The sequence below is a fragment of the Limanda limanda genome, chromosome 15 (assembly GCF_963576545.1).
Source record: "Limanda limanda chromosome 15, fLimLim1.1, whole genome shotgun sequence".
Taxonomy (NCBI): Eukaryota; Metazoa; Chordata; class Actinopteri; order Pleuronectiformes; family Pleuronectidae; genus Limanda; species Limanda limanda.
The window spans coordinates 26,668,307-26,691,754 of NC_083650.1; the positions used below are offsets into that span (position 1 = coordinate 26,668,307).

At 46.8% G+C, this 23,448-nt stretch overlaps 1 protein-coding gene across 2 annotated transcripts; it reads left to right on the forward strand.

Moving 5' to 3' along the window:
* The first annotated feature begins 648 nt into the window (after positions 1-648).
* On the forward strand, positions 649-23,071 carry LOC133020841 (echinoderm microtubule-associated protein-like 4). Of its 2 annotated transcripts, XR_009682946.1 has the most exons (25): positions 649-914; positions 6,928-7,110; positions 7,576-7,696; positions 9,621-9,800; positions 10,505-10,645; positions 12,326-12,351; positions 12,589-12,624; positions 14,200-14,323; positions 15,493-15,642; positions 15,722-15,791; positions 16,093-16,203; positions 16,346-16,441; positions 16,585-16,719; positions 17,429-17,564; positions 18,485-18,633; positions 18,757-18,882; positions 19,141-19,272; positions 19,342-19,409; positions 19,519-19,607; positions 19,691-19,788; positions 20,122-20,209; positions 20,791-20,889; positions 21,038-21,168; positions 21,289-21,999; positions 22,125-23,071. XR_009682946.1 is itself a non-coding variant. In XM_061087568.1 (24 exons), the coding sequence occupies exons 1-24, from the start codon at positions 890-892 to the stop codon at positions 21,757-21,759; spliced, it is 2,985 nt and encodes a 994-aa protein (XP_060943551.1). In that variant the 5' UTR covers positions 649-889; the 3' UTR covers positions 21,760-23,071. The 2 variants fall into 2 exon arrangements, 1 of the variants encoding a protein (XP_060943551.1); XM_061087568.1 differs by having other exon boundaries at positions 21,289-23,071.
* The last annotated feature ends 377 nt before the right edge of the window (positions 23,072-23,448 follow it).

Genomic DNA, 23,448 nt, shown 5'->3' on the forward strand with positions numbered 1-23,448 from the left:
GGTCCAGGAGGAACCCAGGAGGAACCCAGGAGGAACCCAGGGACCCCTGCACCAGGAGGAACCCAGGGGCCCCTGGTCCAGGAGGAACCCAGGAGGAACCCAGGGGCCCCTGCACCAGGAGGAACCCAGGAGGAACCCAGGAGGAACCCAGGAGGAACCCAGGGGCCCCTGGACCAGGAGGAACCCAGGGGCCCTGCATCAGGAGGAACCCAGGAGGAACCCAGGAGGAACCCAGGGGCCCCTGCACCAGGAGGAACCCAGGAGGAACCCAGGGACCCCTGCACCAGGAGGAACCCAGGAGGAACCCAGGGGCCCCTGCACCAGGAGGAACCCAGGAGGAACCCAGGGGCCCCTGCACCAGGAGGAACCCAGGAGGAACCCAGGGGCCCCTGGACCAGGAGGAACCCAGGGGCCCTGCATCAGGAGGAACCCAGGAGGAACCCAGGAGGAACCCAGGGGCCCCTGCACCAGGAGGAACCCAGGGGCCCCTGGTCCAGGAGGAACCCAGGAGGAACCCAGGGGCCCCTCTGGTCTGACAGTCCCAGGCCTCCTCACATTACAGCAGCATCTCGTTCACCACAGCTCCCCCCCCCCCCCTCGGCCAGGGGAAGCGCGCGGCCGCCAGAGGGGGCGGAGTCGGAAGCGCGCGGCAGTGTGGGTCCTCTAGTGCTCCGCAGCTCGTGTGTCGTGTCGTCGGTTCGATCCCCGGCAGCTGCAGCGCGTCCAGGCCGCAGAGCTCCGTGGATCTGAGGAGTTCCGGACCCGGGCCACGCAGGGGGGACAGACCGGAACCCGCTCGGGACTAACCCCGCACGGAGGCCTGAAGTGCGCGCGCAGCCTCCGCAGGCCTCGCGCACGGATCCCGCACGGACACGCGCCCTCCGGGACAATGGACGGATTCACCGGAAGCTTGGGTGAGTCGCGTGCCCTCGTAGGGGGGGGGGGGGGTCTTCTGTCCGTGCAGCGGCGCGAGGGGGGGTGGGGGGGGAGGGACGCACGCTTTGGCGGCTTTACACGTGTCACTGCATCGGAGACACTGCACCGCCCCTCCGGCGGAGACTGGGCCACGAAAACAAGTGCTCCTAGTGAAGCTCTGCACAGACCTGGTTCAAGGACTGATAGAGACCAGTAGAGACCTGATAGAGACCAGTAGAGACCAGTAGAGACCAGAAGAGACCTGATAGAGACCAGTAGAGACCAGTAGAGACCTGAAGAGACCAGTAGAGACCTGAAGAGACCAGTAGAGACCTGATAGAGACCAGTAGAGACCAGTAGAGACCAGTAGAGACCTGATAGAGACCAGTAGAGACCTGTAGAGACCTGATAGAGACCTGATAGAGACCAGTAGAGACCTGATAGAGACCAGTAGAGACCTGTAGAGACCAGTAGAGACCAGTAGAGACCAGAAGAGACCTGATAGAGACCAGTAGAGACCAGTAGAGACCTGAAGAGACCAGTAGAGACCTGAAGAGACCAGTAGAGACCTGATAGAGACCAGTAGAGACCAGTAGAGACCTGATAGAGACCAGTAGAGACCAGTAGAGACCTGATAGAGACCTGATAGAGACCAGGAGAGACCTGATAGAGACCAGTAGAGACCAGTAGAGACCAGATAGAGACCAGTAGAGATCTGATAGAGACCAGTAGAGACCAGTAGAGACCAGTAGAGACCAGATAGAGACCAGTAGAGACCTGATAGAGACCAGAAGAGACCTGATAGAGACCAGTAGAGACCTGATAGAGACCAGTAGAGACCAGTAGAGACCTGATAGAGACCAGTTGAGACCAGTAGAGACCTGAAGAGACCAGTAGAGACCAGTAGAGACCAGATAGAGACCAGTAGAGATCTGATAGAGACCAGTAGAGACCAGTAGAGATCTGATAGAGACCAGTAGAGACCAGTAGACACCAGTAGAGACCTGAAGAGACCAGCAGAGACCTGATAGAGACCAGTAGAGACCGATAGAGACCAGTAGAGATCTGATAGAGACCAGTAGACACCAGTAGAGACCAGTAGAGACCTGATAGACCAGTAGAGACCTGATAGAGACCAGATAGAGACCAGATAGAGACCAGTAGAGATCTGATAGAGACCAGTGGAGACCTGATAGAGACCAGTAGACACCAGTAGACACCAGTAGACACCAGTAGACACCAGTAGAGACCTGATAGAGACCAGTAGAGACCTGATAGAGACCAGTAGAGACCTGATAGAGACCAGTAGACACCAGTAGAGACCAGTAGAGACCTGAAGAGACCTGATAGAGACCAGTAGAGACCTGAAGAGACCAGTAGAGACCTGGTAGAGACCAGTAGAGACCTGATAGAGACCAGTAGAGACCTGATAGACACCAGTAGAGACCTGATAGACACCAGTAGAGACCAGTAGAGACCTGGTAGAGACCAGTAGAGACCAGATAGACACCAGTAGAGACCTGAAGAGACCAGTAGAGACCAGTAGAGACCAGATAGAGACCAGTAGAGACCTGATAGAAACCAGTAGAGACCAGTAGAAACCTGATAGACACCAGTAGAGACCAGTAGAGACCTGATAGACACCAGTACAGACCAGTAGATACCTGATAGAGACCAGTAGAGACCTGATAGAGACCGATAGACACCAGTAGAGACCTGAAGAGACCAGTAGAGACCAGATAGACACCAGTAGAGACCAGTAGAGACCTGAAGAGACCTGATAGAGACCTGAAGAGACCTGATAGAGACCAGATAGACACCAGTAGAGACCTGAAGAGACCAGTAGAGACCAGTAGAGACCAGTAGAGACCAGTAGAGACCAGATAGAGACCTGATAGAGACCAGTAGAGACCAGTAGACACCAGTAGAGACCTGATAGAGACCAGTATACACCAGTAGACACCAGTGGAGACAGTAGAGACCTGATAGAGACCTGATAGAGACCAGTATACACCAGTAGACACCAGTGGAGACCAGTAGAGACCTGATAGAGACCAGTAGACACCAGTAGAGACCAGTATACACCAGTAGAGACCTGATAGAGACCAGTAGAGACCTGATGGAGACCAGTAGAAACCTGCAATAGAACGTTATACCAGTAGAGACCTGATAGAGACCAGTAGAGACCAGTAGAGATCTGATAGAGACCAGTAGAGACCTGATAGAGACCAGTAGATACCTGATGGAGACCAGTAGAGACCTGATAGAGACCAGTAGAGACCAGTGGATACCTGATAATGACCAATAGATACCAGTAGAGACCAGTGGATACTTGATATAGACCAGTAGAGACCTGATAGATACCAGTGGAGTTCCTGTTAGATCCAGTAGATACCTGATAGAGACCAGTAGATACCTGATAGAGACCAGTAGAGACCTGATAGAGACCAGTGGATACCTGATAATGACCAATAGATACCAGTAGAGACCAGTGGATACCTGATATAGACCAGTAGAGACCTGATAGATACCAGTGGAGTTCCTGTTAGATCCAGTAGATACCTGATAGAGACCAGTAGATACCTGATAGAGACCAGTAGAGACCTGATAGAGACCAGTGGATACCTGATAGAGACCAGTAGAGACCTGATAGAGACCAGTAGAGACCAGTGGATACCTGATAGAGACCAGTAGACACCTGATAATGACCAATAGGTACCAGTAGAGACCAGTAGATCCCAGTTGAGACCTGACGAGACCAGTAGAGACCTGATAGAGACCAGTAGAGACCAGTAGAGACCAGTAGAGACCTGATAGAGACCAGTAGAGACCAGTAGAGACCTGTAGAGACCTGATAGAGACCTGATAGAGACCAGTATAGACCTGATAGAGACCAGTAGAGACCTGTAGAGACCAGTAGAGACCAGTAGAGACCAGAAGAGACCTGATAGAGACCAGTAGAGACCTGAAGAGACCAGTAGAGACCTGAAGAGACCAGTAGAGACCTGATAGAGACCAGTAGAGACCAGTAGAGACCAGTAGAGACCTGATAGAGACCAGTAGAGACCAGTAGAGACCTGTAGAGACCTGATAGAGACCTGATAGAGACCAGGAGAGACCTGATAGAGACCAGTAGAGACCAGATAGAGACCAGTAGAGATCTGATAGAGACCAGTAGAGACCAGTAGAGACCAGATAGAGACCAGTAGAGACCTGATAGAGACCAGAAGAGACCTGATAGAGACCTGATAGAGACCAGTAGAGACCTGATAGAGACCAGTAGAGACCAGTAGAGACCTGATAGAGACCAGTAGAGACCTGAAGAGACCAGTAGAGACCAGATAGAGACCAGTAGAGATCTGATAGAGACCAGTAGAGACCAGAAGAGATCTGATAGAGACCAGTAGAGACCAGTAGAGACCTGATAGAGACTAGTAGAGACCGATAGAGACCAGTAGAGATCTGATAGAGACCAGTAGACACCAGTAGAGACCAGTAGAGACCTGATAGAGACCAGTAGAGACCTGATAGAGACCAGATAGAGACCAGTAGAGATCTGATAGAGACCAGTGGAGACCTGATAGAGACCAGTAGACACCAGTAGACACCAGTAGAGACCTGATAGAGACCAGTAGAGACCTGATAGAGACCAGTAGAGACCTGATAGAGACCAGTAGACACCAGTAGAGACCTGAAGAGACCTGATAGAGACCAGTAGAGACCTGAAGAGACCAGTAGAGACCTGGTAGAGACCAGTAGGGACCTGATAGAGACCAGTAGAGACCTGATAGACACCAGTAGAGACCTGATAGACACCAGTAGAGACCAGTAGAGACCTGGTAGAGACCAGTAGAGACCAGTAGAGACCAGATAGACACCAGTAGAGACCTGAAGAGACCAGTAGAGACCAGTAGAGACCAGATAGAGACCAGTAGAGACCTGATAGAAACCAGTAGAGACCAGTAGAAACCTGATAGACACCAGTAGAGACCAGTAGAGACCTGATAGACACCAGTACAGACCAGTAGATACCTGATAGAGACCAGTAGAGACCTGATAGAGACCGATAGACACCAGTAGAGACCTGAAGAGACCAGTAGAGACCAGATAGACACCAGTAGAGACCTGAAGAGACCTGATAGAGACCTGAAGAGACCTGATAGAGACCAGATAGACACCAGTAGAGACCAGTAGAGACCAGTAGAGACCAGATAGAGACCTGATAGAGACCAGTAGAGACCAGTAGACACCAGTAGAGACCTGATAGAGACCAGTATACACCAGTAGACACCAGTGGAGACCAGTAGAGACCTGATAGAGACCTGATAGAGACCAGTATACACCAGTAGACACCAGTGGAGACCAGTAGAGACCTGATAGAGACCAGTAGACACCAGTAGAGACCAGTATACACCAGTAGAGACCAGTAGAGACCTGATGGAGACCAGTAGAAACCTGCAATAGAACGTTATACCAGTAGAGACCTGATAGAGACCAGTAGAGACCAGTAGAAACCTGATAGACACCAGTAGAGACCAGTAGAGACCTGATAGACACCAGTACAGACCAGTAGATACCTGATAGAGACCAGTAGAGACCTGATAGAGACCGATAGACACCAGTAGAGACCTGAAGAGACCAGTAGAGACCAGATAGACACCAGTAGAGACCAGTAGAGACCTGAAGAGACCTGATAGAGACCTGAAGAGACCTGATAGAGACCAGATAGACACCAGTAGAGACCTGAAGAGACCAGTAGAGACCAGTAGAGACCAGTAGAGACCAGATAGAGACCTGATAGAGACCAGTAGAGACCAGTAGACACCAGTAGAGACCTGATAGAGACCAGTATACACCAGTAGACACCAGTGGAGACCAGTAGAGACCTGATAGAGACCAGTATACACCAGTAGACACCAGTGGAGACCAGTAGAGACCTGATAGAGACCAGTAGACACCAGTAGAGACCAGTATACACCAGTAGAGACCTGATAGAGACCAGTAGAGACCTGATGGAGACCAGTAGAAACCTGCAATAGAACGTTATACCAGTAGAGACCTGATAGAGACCAGTAGAGACCAGTAGAGATCTGATAGAGACCAGTAGAGACCTGATAGAGACCAGTAGATACCTGATGGAGACCAGTAGAGACCTGATAGAGACCAGTAGAGACCTGATAGAGACCAGTGGATACCTGATAATGACCAATAGATACCAGTAGAGACCAGTGGATACTTGATATAGACCAGTAGAGACCTGATAGATACCAGTGGAGTTCCTGTTAGATCCAGTAGATACCTGATAGAGACCAGTAGATACCTGATAGAGACCAGTAGAGACCTGATAGAGACCAGTGGATACCTGATAATGACCAATAGATACCAGTAGAGACCAGTGGATACCTGATATAGACCAGTAGAGACCTGATAGATACCAGTGGAGTTCCTGTTAGATCCAGTAGATACCTGATAGAGACCAGTAGATACCTGATAGAGACCAGTAGAGACCTGATAGAGACCAGTAGAGACCTGATAGAGACCAGTAGAGACCAGTGGATACCTGATAGAGACCAGTAGACACCTGATAATGACCAATAGATACCAGTAGAGACCAGTAGATCCCAGTTGAGACCTGATAGAGACCAGTAGATACCTGATAGAGACCAGTAGAGACTAGTAGATACCTGATAGAGACCAGTAGAGACCAGTAGAGACCTGATAGATTCCGTGGAGACCTGGTAGATCCAGTAGAGACCAGTAGATACCTGATAGATACCTGAACACACATCACATGACCATGGTTTACACTGCTCATGTGATGTAAACAGGAAGTAGATTATCTCGTCTGCAGTTGGTTGCTTAGTTACAGAGAAGTCAGAGTAGGAATTTATTTTCTTGGAGCATCGACGAGGTGTTGTTTTTGTGTTTGTACCTGTAGATGACAGTGTAATCAGATTACCTCTCTGTCTGTGCAAATTACAGTGTAATCAGATTACCTCTCTGTCTGTGCAGATGACAGTATGTCTGGAGCGAGTGTCTCAGATGTCAACGATCGTCTTTCGGCGCTGGAGCTTCGTGTTCAGCAGCAGGAAGACGAGCTGACGGTCATGAAAGCTGCTCTCGCTGACGTCCTTCGGCGCCTAGCGGCGTCTGAAGAATCTTCAACGCCTGTGACCAAAAAACAAGGAGGAAAAGGTGACGTGTGTTTTAAATGTTTGTTGATTCATCATGAAGTTTTATTAGGCTAATGATTGATGAAATCTACAGCTGACTGATCTGATTAGCTGCTTTTTTTATTCTCCGTCTGCTCAAAGTTTAAATGTCATCAATCAATAAAAAGAACATGTATATTTTGGATCATTGATTTAATAATAAACAAAATAGAATCGATATCAACCTGTTTCCCCTGTGATAACATGATGAAATATATTGATCATAAGTCACATGACTGAGTCATGACTCCTCAGTTAAATGGGTTACATTTTTTATTTAAACTCCCAGATGAAAATGATTTTGATTAAATCTAGTTTTTAGTTCAGACACAAACTTCACTGATGTTCAGTTTGACCATTAGAAATGTCAAACCTGACGTTTCTGTTTCCACTGTTAAATAAAGCCAGGGCTAAGTCCGTGTAATAAGTAGCCTGCTGTCCCCACCAGGTGGAGCTGTACTGCGGGAAGCCTACTCCATGTCCTGTATCACTAACGGAGGAACATCTGGACGAAAGAGGGACTCCACATCCGTCAGCAGGAAAGAGACGATGTCGTCTGCTGCCAAAAGGTAAAACTGATGATGTCATGTTTCATTTGTTGTGTTTAGTTTCAGACTGTAAATACTCTGTTTACATTGTTCACAGTATTTTCTACTTTCGCTGAACATTTGAGTGAACAAAACAAAAACATGGTTTTGTTGTGTGATTTAACGTTTATTACAGTTTGTTTTGTTTTTAAGTCTTTTGCTGATTTAACTTCAAAGCGGACCTCAACATGAACCCAACATGACCTTAACATGACCGTAAAGTTACCTTAACATGAACACAACATGACCGTAAAGTTACCTCAACATGACCTTAACATGACCGTAAAGTTACCTTAACATGAACCCAACATGACCGTAAAGTTACCTCAACATGACCTTAACATGACCGTAAAGTAACCTTAACATGAACCCAACATGACCGTAAAGTTACCTCAACATGACCTTAACATGACCGTAAAGTAACCTTAACATGAACCCAACATGACCGTAAAGTTACCTTAACATGAACCCAACATGACCGTAAAGTTACCTCAACATGACCTTAACATGACTGTAGAGTTACTTCAACATGACCTTAACATGACCGTAACATGACCGTAAAGTTACCTTAACATGAACCCAACATGACCGTAAAGTTACCTTAACATGAACCCAACATGACCGTAAAGTTACCTCAACATGAACCCAACATGACCGTAAAGTTACCTTAACATGAACCCAACATGACCGTAAAGTTACCTCAACATGACCTTAACATGACTGTAGAGTTACTTCAACATGACCTTAACATGACCGTAAAGTTACCTTAACATGAACCCAACATGACCTTAACATGACCGTAAAGTTACCTCAACATGACCTTAACATGACCGTAAAGTTACCTCAACATGACCTTAACATGACCGTAAAGTTACCTCAACATGAACCCAACATGACCGTAGAGTTACCTCAACATGACCTTAACATGACTGTAGAGTTACTTCAACATGACCTTAACATGACCGTAAAGTTACCTCAACATGACCTTAACATGACCGTAAAGTTAACTTAACATGAACCCAACATGACCTTAACATGACCGTAGAGTTACTTCAACATGACCTTAACATGACCGTAAAGTTACCTTAACATGAACCCAACTAACCCTAACCCTCAGTACATCCCAGGAGTGTACTGTAGAAACAAGTACAGCTTAGTAGTATCCAGTTGTGTACAGTAGAACCCAGTTTAAACCAGTAGACTCCAATAGAACCAAATATATACCAGTAGACTCCAATAGAACCCAGAAGACTGAGTAGAACCAATTTGAACCAGTTAAAAACCAGTTGAATCCATTAAACTCAGTTCACTACAGTAGAACCCAGTAGAAACCAGTAGAGCCCAGTAAACTACAGTAGAACCCAGTAAACTCCAGTGGAACCCTGTTTCAACCAGTAGAACTCAGTAAACTCCAGTGGAACCCTGTTTCAACCAGTAGAACACAGTCAACTACAGTATAACCCAGTGTAAACCAGTAGGCTTCAGCATAAACAGTAGACTCCAGGAGCACCCACTAGAACCAGTAGCAACCAGTAGAGTTTATAGTGAAGTCTACTGGTTAACACTGGGTTATACTGTAGTTGACTGGGTTCTACTGGAGTCTACTGGTATATACTGAGTTCTACTGGTATATACCAGTAGACTCCAGTAGCACCAGTAGAACCCAGTATATACCAGTAGAACCCAGTCAACTACAGTAGAACCCAGTGTAAACCAGAAGACTTCAGTATAAACAGTAGACTCCAGTAGAACCCAGTAGCACCAGTCTACTGGTATATACTGAGTTCTACTGGTATATACTGAGTTCTACTGGTATATACCAGTAGACTCCGGCAGAACCCAGTAGAACCAGTAGAACCAGTGGACTCCAGTAGAGCGTCTCTCACTCCCCTGGTTTTGTCCACAGTGGAGCAGACAGGAAGAAGGAGGTCAGGGGTCAGATGGAGGAGATCCAGGAACGGGAGGAGGTGCCCCGCCCACAGGACGTGTCCCCCTCCTCCCCCCTCCCTCCTCAGACCTGTGTGACCCCCCCTCAGAGACCCGCCCAGTCTGCCGACACCAGTAAAGGCCACGCCCCTCCTAAAAGGTTCTGCTTTGTGATTTGTCAGTTCCTTCTGACCTCATTCACTGACATCACTCAGACAGTGATACTAACTCCGCCCCTTCAGGACCCACAGTTCTCTACTCTGCCCACCTGGGTCACCTGACATGAACAGATGCCTCTGATTGGCTGAGAGTAACTGATCCAGGTGAGGAGGTGCAGCGTGAACACGACTGTGCCTCCTCCTCCCTGAGTCATTTCTTGGAGAACCTGAGTCTGACTGAGCTGACTAACCTTCTCCCAGCTTCACCTGAGGACTGTTCCTCCTCCTCCTCCTCCTCCTCCTCCTCCTCCTCCTCCTCCTCCTCCTCCTCCACTTCTTCTTCTTCTTCTTCCTCTTCCTCCTGCTTGTCTCCTTCTTCTTCTTCTTCTTCCTCCTCCTCCTCTTCTTCTTCCTCTTCCTCCTGCTCGTCCTCTTCTCCTTCTTCCTCCTGCTGCTCCTCCTCCTCCTGCTCCTCCTCCTCCTGCTGCTGCTCCTCCTGCTCCGCCTGCACCTCCTCTTCCTCCTCCTGCTGCTGCTCCTCCTCTTCTGGAGTGGTTTGGTTCCATTGAGTCAGTTCCGTGTCTGAACTCAACTGTGTCTTTTACAAACGAACAAAAATAATAACACTGAGATGATCATCGCCTGCTGCTGTGATACTGACTGTGTGTGTGTGTGTGTCCGTGTGTGTGTGTGTGTGTCCGTCCAGGGGGCCCAGTGTGAAGCGGTCCTCGGGTATCGAACGCTCTCAGAGCAGCACATGGGAGAGTGCAGATGAAAACAGGAACAAACTGGTGAAAGCTGCTTCAACATCCAGACTGTTGAGTAAAGGGATGAAGAGTGCAGAGAGGTACACACACAGACTCACACACACACACACACACAGACTCACAAACACACACACACACACAGACTCACACACACTCACACAGACTCACACACACAGACTCACAAACACACAGACTCACACAGACTCACAAACACACAGACTCACAAACACACAGACTCACACACACACAGACTCACACACACACAGACTCACACACACACACACACACAGACTCACACACACACACACACTCACACACACAGACTCACAAACACACAGACTCACACACACTCACACACACACAAACACAGACTCACAAACACACAGACTCACACACACACAGACTCACACACACACAGACTCACACACACACACACACAGACTCACAAACACACAGACTCACACACATACACACACAGACTCACACACACACACAGAGACTCACAAACACACAGACTCACACACACACAGACTCACACACACACAGAGTCACAAACACACAGACTCACACACATACACACACAGACTCACACACACACACACAGACTCACAAACACACAGACTCACACACACACACAGACTCACAAACACACAGACTCACACACACAGACAGACACACACATACTCACAAACACACAGACTCACACACACAAACACACAGACTCACAAACACACAGACTCACACACACACACAGACTCACACACACACACAGACTTACACACACACACACAGACTCACAAACACACACAGACTCACACTCACTCACTCACACAGACTCACACTCACAGACTCACACACAGACTCACACAGACACACACACACACAGACTCACACACGCACAGACACACACACACACACTATTCATTCGAGTTTTATCATCAAATCAAAACACACAATGACGACGACTAAAACTTTTTTATTTTTTAATCCTTCAAGCTTCTATTTATTTTTTATTATACATTATATGATGATGTTTTTTAAATAATGTCACAAAGACAGGTTACAGTAGTTTATGGTCAAAATGCATATGTATATATATATATATGGTGTTGATCTTCTAGACTCAAAGTGTCTATTCACAGAGATGAAGAGCATTACTCATGAAAACTTACAGAAAATATATATATATTAGGGCTGTCAAAATTAACGTGGGATAGGGTTAGTTATTCATTTGTGGAATTAACGCGTTTATGAGCCGCTTTATCTTTCCGTTCCCCCAACAATATACAGAGAAAATGTGGATATTTCGGGAATTTAGAAATAGTGCTTAATCAGATTAATCACAGCCGCCCTGAGATTAATCTGATTAAAGACATATATATATGTATATAACCATAGAACCAGCTCCCACTCTGGGTTCTAGAGGCAGACACCGTTCCTCTTTGATAAAGCCCATAGTTCTGGATCAGGTCCTGAAACATCCCTTAGTTCCGCTGCTATAGGTCTAGACTGCTGGGGGAACTCCCATCATGCACTGGTGCTACAGGTGGTTTCGATGGTTTCTGTATTAGACCATGTGTGTGTGCTGTTTGTGGAGAGGAGGTGGGGGATTGTTTCCCTGAGGGTCATAATTTAGTTTGTGAAGAAGCTCATGGAATCCATGGATCAGCTGCGGAGCTCAAGAGGAACCTGGGCTTCTTCTTATGTTCTTCTATTGGTAATAAATAACAGCAGCTTCTGGCTTTTCTGTCTCTTTTCAGACACAAAGACCCGGTGGTCAGTCAAGGTAATTACACCTTAATCATCATCATCATCATTATCATCATGTTCCAACAGCCAATAGGAATCCAGAGTCACAGCCAACAACATCCACAACAAAACAAACAAGTCAACAGCAGCAACAACAAAACTATTGTTGTGTTGTTTGTCGATGTGTTGTTTTGTTTTGTTTCTGTTGTTTGCGTTGTTGTTGTTGTTGTTGTTGTTGCTGTTGTTCAGTTACAATGTCTTTGTCTCAAACCAGCCAAAATGTCAACCCGTGAGAAAAACAGCCAATCAGGTGAGTCCTGACGAGTTGTCAGAGCTTTAGCCAAAGCAAGCTAACAAACTAACAGGCTACTTCCTCTTCCTGCTTTAAACCAATCAAATCCCTCCATCCGCTGTCACTCACCTGCTACACATACCTGAGTTCACTCACACTCGGGTCCAGTCTACATCCAGGACATGGTCACACCTCACAGCTCTGCATCGACCAATCAGCTGCTCCCTCACTGCGAGGGACAGCTGTCACTCAACAACATCACAACGGTTTCCTGTCCCGCCTCCTAACGCTGGAACCAGCTCCACATGGACACGAGGACAGGAAGTCCTCACATGGTCCTCCAGACTGAAGACGCTTCACCCGTCACTCACCTGCTTCACCCGCTTCACCCGTCACTCACCTGCTTCACCCGCTTCACCCGTCACTCACCTGCTTCACCCGTCACTCACCTGCTTCACCCGTCACTCACCTGCTTCACCTGCTTCACCCGTCACTCACCTGCTCCACCCGCTTCACCCGTCACTCACCTGCTTCACCTGTCACTCACCTGCTCCACCCGTCACTCACCTGCTTCACCTGCTTCACCTGCTTCACCTGCTTCACCTGCTTCACCCGTCACTCACCTGCTTCACCTGCTTCACCTGCTTCACCCGTCACTCACCTGCTTCACCTGCTTCACCTGCTTCACCTGCTTCACCTGCTTCACCTGCTTCACCTGCTTCACCCGTCACTCACCTGGTTCACCTGCTTCACCTGCTTCACCCGTCACTCACCTGCTTCACCTGCTTCACCTGCTTCACCCGTCACTCACCTGGTTCACCTGCTTCACCTGCTTCACCCGTCACTCACCTGGTTCACCTGCTTCACCCGTCATTCACCTGCTTCACCCGCTTCACCCGTCATTCACCTGCTTCACCCGTCACTCACCTGCTTCACCTGCTTCACCCGTCACTCACCTGCTTCACCCGCTTCACCCGTCATTCACCTGCTTCACCCATCATTCACCTGCTCCACCTGCTTCACCCGTCACTCACCTGCTTCACCTGCTTCACCCGTCACTCACCTGCTTCACCTGCTTCACCCGTCACTCACCTGCTTCACCTGCTTCACCCGTCATTCACCTGCTTCACCCATCACTCACCTGCTTCACCTGCTTCACCCGTCACTCACCTGCTTCACCCATCACTCACCTGCTTCACCTGCTTCACCCATCACTCACCTGCTTCAACCATCACTCACCTGCTTCACCCGTCATTCACCTGCTTCACCCGCTTCACCCGTCACTCACCTGCTTTACCTGCTTCACCCATCACTCACCTGCTTCACCTGCTTCACCCGTCATGTTTAAACCTGGTTCTGTTGGGGTTCACCTCTGATCCATATGGGGGGGGCTGTGGCTAAGGGGGTAAAGCGGTCGTCCTCTATCAGAAGGTCGACAGTTTGATTTGATCAATAAACAGTTTACATTGTAAAAGTTCAGAATGCTCTGATCAGACTTCTATTGATTATGTGTAACCATTTGAATCCAAGGCTTGTGTGTTTGACTCATTTTGTTTGGATATATTTGATCATTTGTTTGTGTTGTTGTTTCAGAGGGAAATCACATTAAGATGTTCATGCGTGGTCGACCCATCACGATGTTCATCCCGTCAGACGTGGAGAACTATGACGAAGTTCGTACAGAACTTCCTTCAGAAAGACTAAAGCTGGAATGGGTGTATCCTTCACTCTCACAGAATACTACTCATAACATTAAGAATTATAACATAAACATTTAATTTGTATTGTGCCAAATCTGAACGTACATTATATCAAAGCAATTAACATATAAATTCAAGACCTGACGGTTACAGAGAAACAACTGGACCACGTTTCTCTTCACACCTTCATTTTGAGGCCAGAGGTAGGCAGCTGGAGGTCAGGGGTCAGAGGTCAGGTTAGAGGTCAGGAGTTGAAAGTCAGGGGATTAGAGTTTAGAGGTTAATTTAGTTTCAGTTCTCAATAGGTATCTACTCTAGTAGATCTCCAGTAGCTCCTCAGTAGATCTCAAGTAGATCTCCAGTAGATCCTCAGTAGATCTCCAGTAGATCCTCAGTAGATCTCCAGTAGATCCTCAGTAGATCTCAAGTAGATCCTCAGTAGATCTCCAGTAGCCCCTCAGTAGATCCTCAGTAGATCTTCAGTAGATCTCCAGTAGCTCCTCATTAGATCTCCAGTAGATCCTCAGTAGATCTCAAGTAGATCCTCAGTAGATCTCCAGTAGATATCCAGTAGCTCCTCAGTAGATCTCCAGTAGATCCTCAGTAGATCCTCAGTAGATCTCCAGTAGCTCCTCATTAGATCTCCAGTAGATCCTCAGTAGCTCCTCAGTAGATCTCCAGTAGATTCTCAGTAGATCTCCAGTAGATCCTCAGTAGCTCCTCAGTAGATCCTCAGTAGATCTCCAGTAGATCATCAGTAGCTCCTCAGTAGATCCTCAGTAGATCTCCAGTAGATCCTCAGTAGATCTCCAGTAGATCCTCAGTAGCTCCTCAGTAGCTCCTCAGTAGATCCTTAGTAGATCCTCAGTAGATCCTCAGTAGATCTCCAGTAGCTCCTCATTAGATCTTCAGTAGATCCTCAGTCGATCCTCAGTAGCTCCTCAGTAGGTCTCCAGTAGATCTTCAGTAGATCTCCAGTAGATCCTCAGTAGATCCTCAGTAGCTTCTCAGTAGGTCTCCAGTAGATCTTCAGTAGATCTCCAGTAGATCCTCAGTAGATCTCCAGTAGCTCCTCATTAGATCTTCAGTAGATCTCCAGTAGATCCTCAGTAGATCTCCAGTAGCTCCTCAGTAGATCCTCAGTAGATCCTCAGTAGATCCCAGGTGGTTCCTTAACTCCAGACAGGTACGGGTACCGTGGCAGAGACTGCCGAGCGAACGTCTCCCTGCTTCCCACCGGAGAGATGGTTTACTTCATCGCGTCGGTCGTGGTTCTGTTTAACTACGAAGAACGAACGCAGAGATTTTATCTGGGACACACAGACTGTGTCAAGTGGTGAGAAAACATGACGAAGCTGCTCTCCTATTGGTCTGTGGTGACAGGTGAGGGACATCATGTCTTTTTTGTTTGACAGCCTGGCCCTGCATCCTGATAAAATCCGGATCGCCACAGGACAGATCGCAGGAGTGGACAAAGACGGACGAGTGAGGACACACATTTTAATTCCATTAGAAGTGAAGCTTCATCTACGAATCAAACTTAATCACAACTGTGACGACAGTTTCACGTTTCTCATTGACAACTGAATTTAATGACGATGGGTAAATCTCTGAATTAACTGCTTTAATACTTTAAACCTCGGTACCTATATACAGCAATACACCGTTGTAACCATGGTGACTATACACACAGATTGAAGCAGATGTCTACAAATTATAAGACTTAATAAAACAGGTAATAATATTGATTATTGATACTAGTATTGATCCCAGTGTCTGTGTCCAGGCGCTGCAGCCTCACGTCCGGGTCTGGGACAGCGTCAGTCTCTCCACTCTGCAGGTCGTCGGTTTGGGAACCTTCGAGCGCGGGGTCGGTTCTCTGGCTTTCTCCAAAGCTGTGAGTATAACCAGCTGCATCATGGGAACTGAAGTCTCTGTGTGACATCATTAGAAATAATTGATAATTTACTTATCATTTAAAAATTCACAAAACTCTGTCTCACATGGTCTCTCTCTGTCTCTGCCTGTCTGTCTCTCAGGACTCGGGACAGCACCTCAGTGTGATTGACGACTGTAATGATCACATGTTGACGGTCTGGGATTGGCAGAGGAAGTCAAAGATCGCTGAAATCAAGGTCAACACAATTTATTTTTAAATTATTGTTTTCATTGTGCAGTTTCGCTGTAAAACTGTTGCTCCTTACATTTTTAATTGGACAGTAAATTAATCTGGTTGAGTGGGAGCTGAAGAAGTTTAATTGGTTCTAACTGGTTACAGACCACTACCGAGGTGGTCCTGTCTGTGGAGTTCCACCCCACGGACCCTAATACCATCGTCACCTGTGGGAAGTCCCACATCTTCTTCTGGACCTGGTCCGGGACCTCGCTGGCTCGGAAACAAGGAATCTTTGGGGTGAGAGCACTTTTTATCAAGTTCATGTAAATGAAACCATCAACTGAATATGTACAAACGACGTTGTCATGGACGATGACAGCTCACACATAAACACGCACGAACTTGATCTTCAGACGAACAGGACGTTCAACCCAGCTGAACACAAAGGAACCTTCAGATTTAAAGTTCTACACCCACATTGTTCTGTTTATATGAACCTGAACTGTTTCTCTTAGAACCTTTCTCCTAGTCTGACGCTGGAGTCACGGTCTGAGGTTCTAGTGTCTGAAGTCAATCAATCACATTTTATTAGTCTCATATTCACAGTTTGTCTCACAGATGTTAACAAGGTTCAACTTCCTGTTCTTAACTCAACTAGAGTCAAATAGAAACTTAGTGATCAGTGAATAAAGCTCAGTCCCATGTGAGGATCCTCTCCCAGGACACACACATGCTGATGGACCTGAACACATCAACACAACAACACAACAACACAACAACACAACAGGATTCACTACATGAGAAGAACCCGTTTGTAACTTCATGTTTAAAGTGTTTCTCCATCATGTCTGATGGAGATGAAGGAGCAGATGAACTGAGGAGTTCCTGATGGTAGAAGATGTGAGGAGACGTGTTGTTTATCAAGAAGTCTGGTTGTGATCATAATCCTCGATCACCTGACAGCACCATCATGGTCTAACTCTGTCCAATTTTCTCATGTTTTCAGAAATATGAGAAGCCAAAGTTCATCCAGTGCCTGTCCTTCCTGAGAACTGGAGACATCCTTACTGGAGACTCAGGAGGGATCCTGCTGGTCTGGACCAGGAGCTCTGCTGAAACACCCACAGGAAAGGGCCCCAGAGGTAAGAGGGACCAGTTAGACTTAACTCGAACCAGTTACAACCAGTTAAACTCAGTTACAACCAGTTAGACTCAGTTAGAACCAGTTAAAGCCAGTCAAACCCAGTTAAACTCAGTTACAACCAGTTAGACTCAGTTAGAACCAGTTAGACTCAGTTAGAACCAGTTAAAGCCAGTCAAACCCAGTTAGACTCAGTTAGAACCAGTTAAAGCCAGTCAAACCCAGTTAGACTCAGTTAGAACCAGTTAGACCCAGTTAAAATCAGTCAAACCCAGTTAGACTCAGTTAGAACCAGTTAGACTCAGTTAGAACCAGTTATACCCAGTTAGACTCAGTTAGAACCAGTTAAACCCAGTTAGACTCAGTTAGAACCAGTTAGACTCAGTTAGAACCAGTTAAACCCAGTTATACTCAGAACCAGTTATACCCAGTTAGAACCAGTTATACTCAGTTAGAACCAGTTAGACTCAGTTAGAACCAGTTATACCCAGTTAGAACCAGTTAGACTCAGTTAGAACCAGTTATACCCAGTTAGAACCAGTTAGACTCACTTAGACTGAGTAAGGTTTATGTGTTTACTGGTAGATTAATCTTTTTGGATTTTAACTCTTGAATATTCGGGATCCATGTTTCAGAAGAAACAGTAAAGTCTCACTGAGTTTTATACAAATAGAAAATTTAAAGTTTTATTTGGATCACTTTATTCTGGGATAATAACTTGTCTTCCTGTTGATAAAATAAAAGTCTGCAGATTAATTTAAACAGGAAGTAGAGAGGAAAGTGTGATGGGCTGCCTCCTGCTGGCTGCTGCAGGAAGTTTTGTTGAATTTGCCTCTTTACTTTAATTTATTTTTGTCTTTTCACTTTCAGTTCAGTAGACGACAGATGTGACATTTTGTGTGTGTTTGTGTTTGTGTGTAGCATTTCAGATTAGTCGGCAGGTCAAAGGTCACGAGGGAAGTGTTTTCTGCATGTGTGAGATGAGGAGCGGCACTTTGCTGACGGGAGGAGGAAAAGACCGAAAGATCATCCTGTGGGACCATGAACTGAGAGCAGACCGAGACATCGAGGTCACACACACACACACAAACACACAGTTACATATACACACATAGTGAAAATGTAGATTTGAGTGGTTCAGTGACAGTTTCCTGTCGATGTGTTTGATCGTGGGGTCTCATGACGGTTCTCAGGTCCCTGATCAGTACGGAACCATCAGAGCCGTGTCCGAGGGGAAGGGCGAAGAGATCCTCGTTGGAACCTCTCGTAACTTCATCCTCAGAGGAACCTTCAACGACGGCTTCCTGGTGGAGGTTCAGGTGAGATCACGTTTCAAATGTGTTCCGGACCCTTAAGTTCAAAAGAAGAACTTTGTGTTTCCATCACTCAGATGCTCACAGCCACCACATATGTACCACAACATGGAGAAAACGTGATGTGTTCAGGGTCTGTGTAACATGAAGTCGTGATGTGTTCAGGGTCTGTGTAACATGAAGTCGTGATGTGTTCAGGGTCTGTGTAACATGAAGTCGTGATGTGTTCAGGGTCTGTGTAACATGAAGTCGTGATGTGTTCAGGGTCACACTGACGAGCTGTGGGGTTTGGCGACTCATCCGTCCAGACAGATGTTTCTGACGTGTGCTCAGGATCGGCTCGTCTGCCTGTGGAACTCCTCCGATCACGCTCTGCAGTGGAGCCGCACACTGGAGGTGGGCATGGACTTGATTGATTCTTGACAAATGATTGACAGGTGATTGACAGCTTTGCCTCTCGATCAGGAACACGGACACTGTGCAGACTTCCATCCCAGCGGAGCCGTGGTTGCCATAGGAACACACTCGGGAAAGTCAGTACAGATCATTTATAGATCTACAAAATCCATCCACTCAGTGTACAGATCAGACTTTTCCAGATCTGGGGTTCTTCTGGTTCTCACTGGTCTCCTCCTGTGTCAGGTGGTACGTCCTGGATGCAGAGACCACAGATCTGGTGGCGATCCACACCGACGGGAACGAGCAGCTATCAGTGCTGCGTTTTTCTGTGGGTAGGTACAGTATCCTGTTTCCATCTCAACGTGATGAAAGAAGTGAACTACATGTCCCAGAATGCCTCTCTTCACCTCTGCAGATGGAAGTCTGCTGGCTGTTGGATCTCATGACAGCTTTATTTACCTCTACAACGTCTCTGAGAGAGGACGCAAGTACAGTCGCTACGGGAAGTGCACGGTAAGAGTTCACTTAACCCTAACTCTTAGAGTCCGTTGCCCTTGTGACCCTACAGGAATACTTCAGGAGTAAATCCAGAACAATTGAAGGAGCTGGTGACAGATAAAAAACTTCAGAAGACAAATCTGCCTCCATACTGCCCCTGTGGTTCGTCTGCTGCAACTGCAGCTCTCTTGAAGTAGCTCGGAGCTTGTCGGAGACATTTAGGAAACGTGGTGTAAACTGTTCTGAGCTGCAGGAGAAACATGAAGGAACCTTCTTCTTCTGTTACTGCAATGATTTGGATTCGTTAAAGATTAAAGATGATGACGTGTGTTCATGACTCCGTCACAGGGACATTCCAGTTACATCACACATCTGGACTGGTCACCTGACAACAACTTCCTCATGTCCAACTCTGGAGACTACGAGATCCTCTACTGTGAGTAATCTGATACTAGTACTGTGGGTAATCTGATACTAGTACTGTGGGTAATCTGATACTAGTACTGTGAGTAATCTGATACTAGTACTGTGGGTAATCTGATACTAGTACTGTGTGTAATCTGATACTAGTACTGTGGGTAATCTGATACTAGTACTGTGAGTAATCTGATACTAGTACTGTGGGTAATCTGATACTAGTACTGTGTGTAATCTGATACTAGTACTGTGGGTAATCTGATACTAGTACTGTGGGTAATCTGATACTAGTACTGTGAGTAATCTGATACTAGTACTGTGGGTAATCTGATGCTAGTACTGTGGGTAATCTGATACTAGTACCGTGTGTAATCTGATGCTAGTACTATGGGTAATCTGATACTAGTACTGTGAGTAATCTGATACTAGTACTGTGAGTAATCTGATACTAGTACTGTGGGTAATCTGATACTAGTACTGTGAGTAATCTGATACTAGTACTGTGAGTAATCTGATACAACTCAATGCTCAGACTTTACGTCTTTGACACATAGATATTGTGTGTTGTTGCAGTGTGTAGTAACAGTTGTGTATTTCCAGGGGACGTTCCAAACAGCTGTAAACTGATTAGAAATCGTTCGGAGTGTAAAGACATCGACTGGGCGACGTACACGTGCGTCCTGGGATACCACGTGTTCGGTTCGTACCCCTGTGTGTGTGTGTGTGTGTGTGTGTCTGTTTGTGTGTCAAACAACTATACCATTTACTAAATTCAATGAAATTGTTATTTTAATCAGAATGCCTTTGTGTGTGTGTCTGTGTGTGTGTGTGTGTGTGCTTGTTGCAGGTGTGTGGCCCGAAGGCTCCGATGGCACCGACATCAACGCTCTGATCAGATCTCACCACAGGAAGGTGATCGCTCTCGCTGACGACTTCTGCAAAGTTCACCTGTTTACTTACCCATGCTCCACCCCCAAGGTGAGACACACACACACACACACAGACACACACACACACACACGCACACACACAGACACACACACAGACACACACACACACACCGATCATTCAGTTAATCAATAATCAATGTGTCTCCAGGCCCCCAGTCATAAGTACAGCGCCCACAGCAGTCATGTGACCAACGTCAGCTTCCTGTGTAACGACAGTCACCTGATCTCCACGGGGGGGAAGGACACCAGCATCATGCAGTGGCGTCTGGTGGAGAAGTCCTCGCTGTGTCTGAACGACGGCCTGGCGTGTAGCCCGGCGTCCCGGCAGGCAGGCCCCACCCTCACTCTGTCCCCTCCCACCACAGCGTCACAGGAACCTGCACCCCCCCCAACAGCCAATGGGACCCAAGAACCCTCTCCAGAAAGCCCACCCCCCATCGAGCTAGCCCCGCCCATATCAGCGTTAGCCCCACCTCGCTCCGAGTCGACTCCACCCACCTCCGACAGCACAGCGAGTCTGAAAGACAGCCTGGAGCCCAGCGACGACACGGCCACGCCCAGCGACGACATGGCCACGCCCAGCGACGAGGGCCTGCCCCCCTTCACCCCCCCCTCATAGACAGGCCCTGTGTGTGTGTGTTGGAACAGCTGACTTTGTGACATGTTTGTAAAGTGACAACATTTACATATATGAACATATGTGAACACAAAACATCACAACAGTCACAACAAAAACAACAAATAATCAGCTGCTCTTATTCCGTCTCTGAGATTCTTCAGTGAGTCTCGAGTGTAGAAGTCAGAGTGGGGGGGGCGTGCGGCTGCAGAGTCACATGGGTTACTTCACCAATCATGTGAAGTCACAGTTTGAACCTGGAGGAGGGAACGTAACCTCTCACACCTGGACAACAGGGGGCAGCAGAGAGCAGAGGACAACTGCAGGAGACCATGAAGTGAATAGTTTAGTTTTTTACAAACTTAAAGACCTGAGACAAGTAAGACCCGTCTCAGAAACGCTTTGTCCACCAATAGAAACAGAGACGTTGAAGTGGGCGTTAAAGTCTTCAATGTTTTTTAGATTTTTTTTTAATTCTTTGAAATCTAAATTTATTAAAAAAACACTTGAATCATTTTTGATTTATTGATTCATAATAATTACTCCTAATTTCTCCAAACTCATGACAAACATATAATCAAAAATCGTACTGATTTAATTTAGGGTGAATTCTGGGACAAATATATAAAAAAAATTCTTGCAACTTAATCCAACATCTGTTTTACGCATTAGTTCCACATTTTAAACCTTTCTGTGATTCTTAAGATGTTTTCTAGTTACCAGTTTTTAAAAAGCATAAAATAATAATGAAACGTGTATTGTTCTGGTCCTATTTTTTTCATTTCACGTTTGCCCCGCCCCTTTTTGTGACATCAAAGGCATGAATTCATGTGATTTCACTTACATGATCTCCAAAGTCCTGAAGCAGACTGAAGCGCGTATATGTTTCCCACATAACCAGAATTCACCCTCAGCTGAATCATACAGAATCATGAGACTAAAGCAGCATCGTCAGTTCACCTGAGGCAGAGACATCCAGGTAAACAGGAAGTTAAGAGGTGCTAAATGGGAAGTAAACAGGAAGTTAAGACGGAAATTGGGAGCTACCAGAGTTAAAGCTGTGACTGACATGTTTTGTTGTGAATAATCAGACAGAGTGAGACATCTCTCTGACAGGATCTGTGTTTGTATATACTGCAGATGTCTGTATATTTCTGTTCACCACTGGGGGGAGCAGCTACACTGTAAAAAGAAAACACCCAGCCAATCAGATTACAGGACACAGCAGATCCTGGACTCTGATTGGCTGCTGATTATGATTGTTTCAGGACCATTTCAGCTCAGATGTTCCCTGAATGTGGGGGTGGGGCCGTCACAAGGGGGCGGGGCTCTCGTGTGTGGGAGAGGGGGTTAGCGTTTATTACTTTTTTGTCTTTTTAATATTCATCAGTTTATCTTTGTCTTTTTTACACTCGTCTCTGAAGGGACTTACCTGGACGTCCAAGTGGGGGCGGGGTCAGGGGTGTGACTGGAGATTTGGGGCGTGTATGTGGGAAGGGGCGGGGTCAACGGTGTGTGGGTGGGGATGTTGATGATTCATATGACTGTTTTGAGCCAATCATGTGTTCTCATTCCTGTCAGATGACAGACTGAAGATTTCAACAAAAAAATGCAAATAAATGTTGTGAAAACTGAGTCTTCGCTTCACTCCTGACATTGTTGCCATGGAAACAGTCACAGTCCAGGGTCCTG

Excerpts from the sequence above, each read along its gene's own strand:
- LOC133020841 (XM_061087568.1), top strand. The coding sequence starts at position 890 with ATGGACGGATTCACCGGAAGCTTGG. Across the intron at positions 14,324-15,492 it reads AGACTAAAGCTGGAATGGGT|GTACGGGTACCGTGGCAGAG; the intron begins GTATCCTTCACT and ends AACTCCAGACAG. Across the intron at positions 18,883-19,140 it reads GCTTCCTGGTGGAGGTTCAG|GGTCACACTGACGAGCTGTG; the intron begins GTGAGATCACGT and ends TGATGTGTTCAG.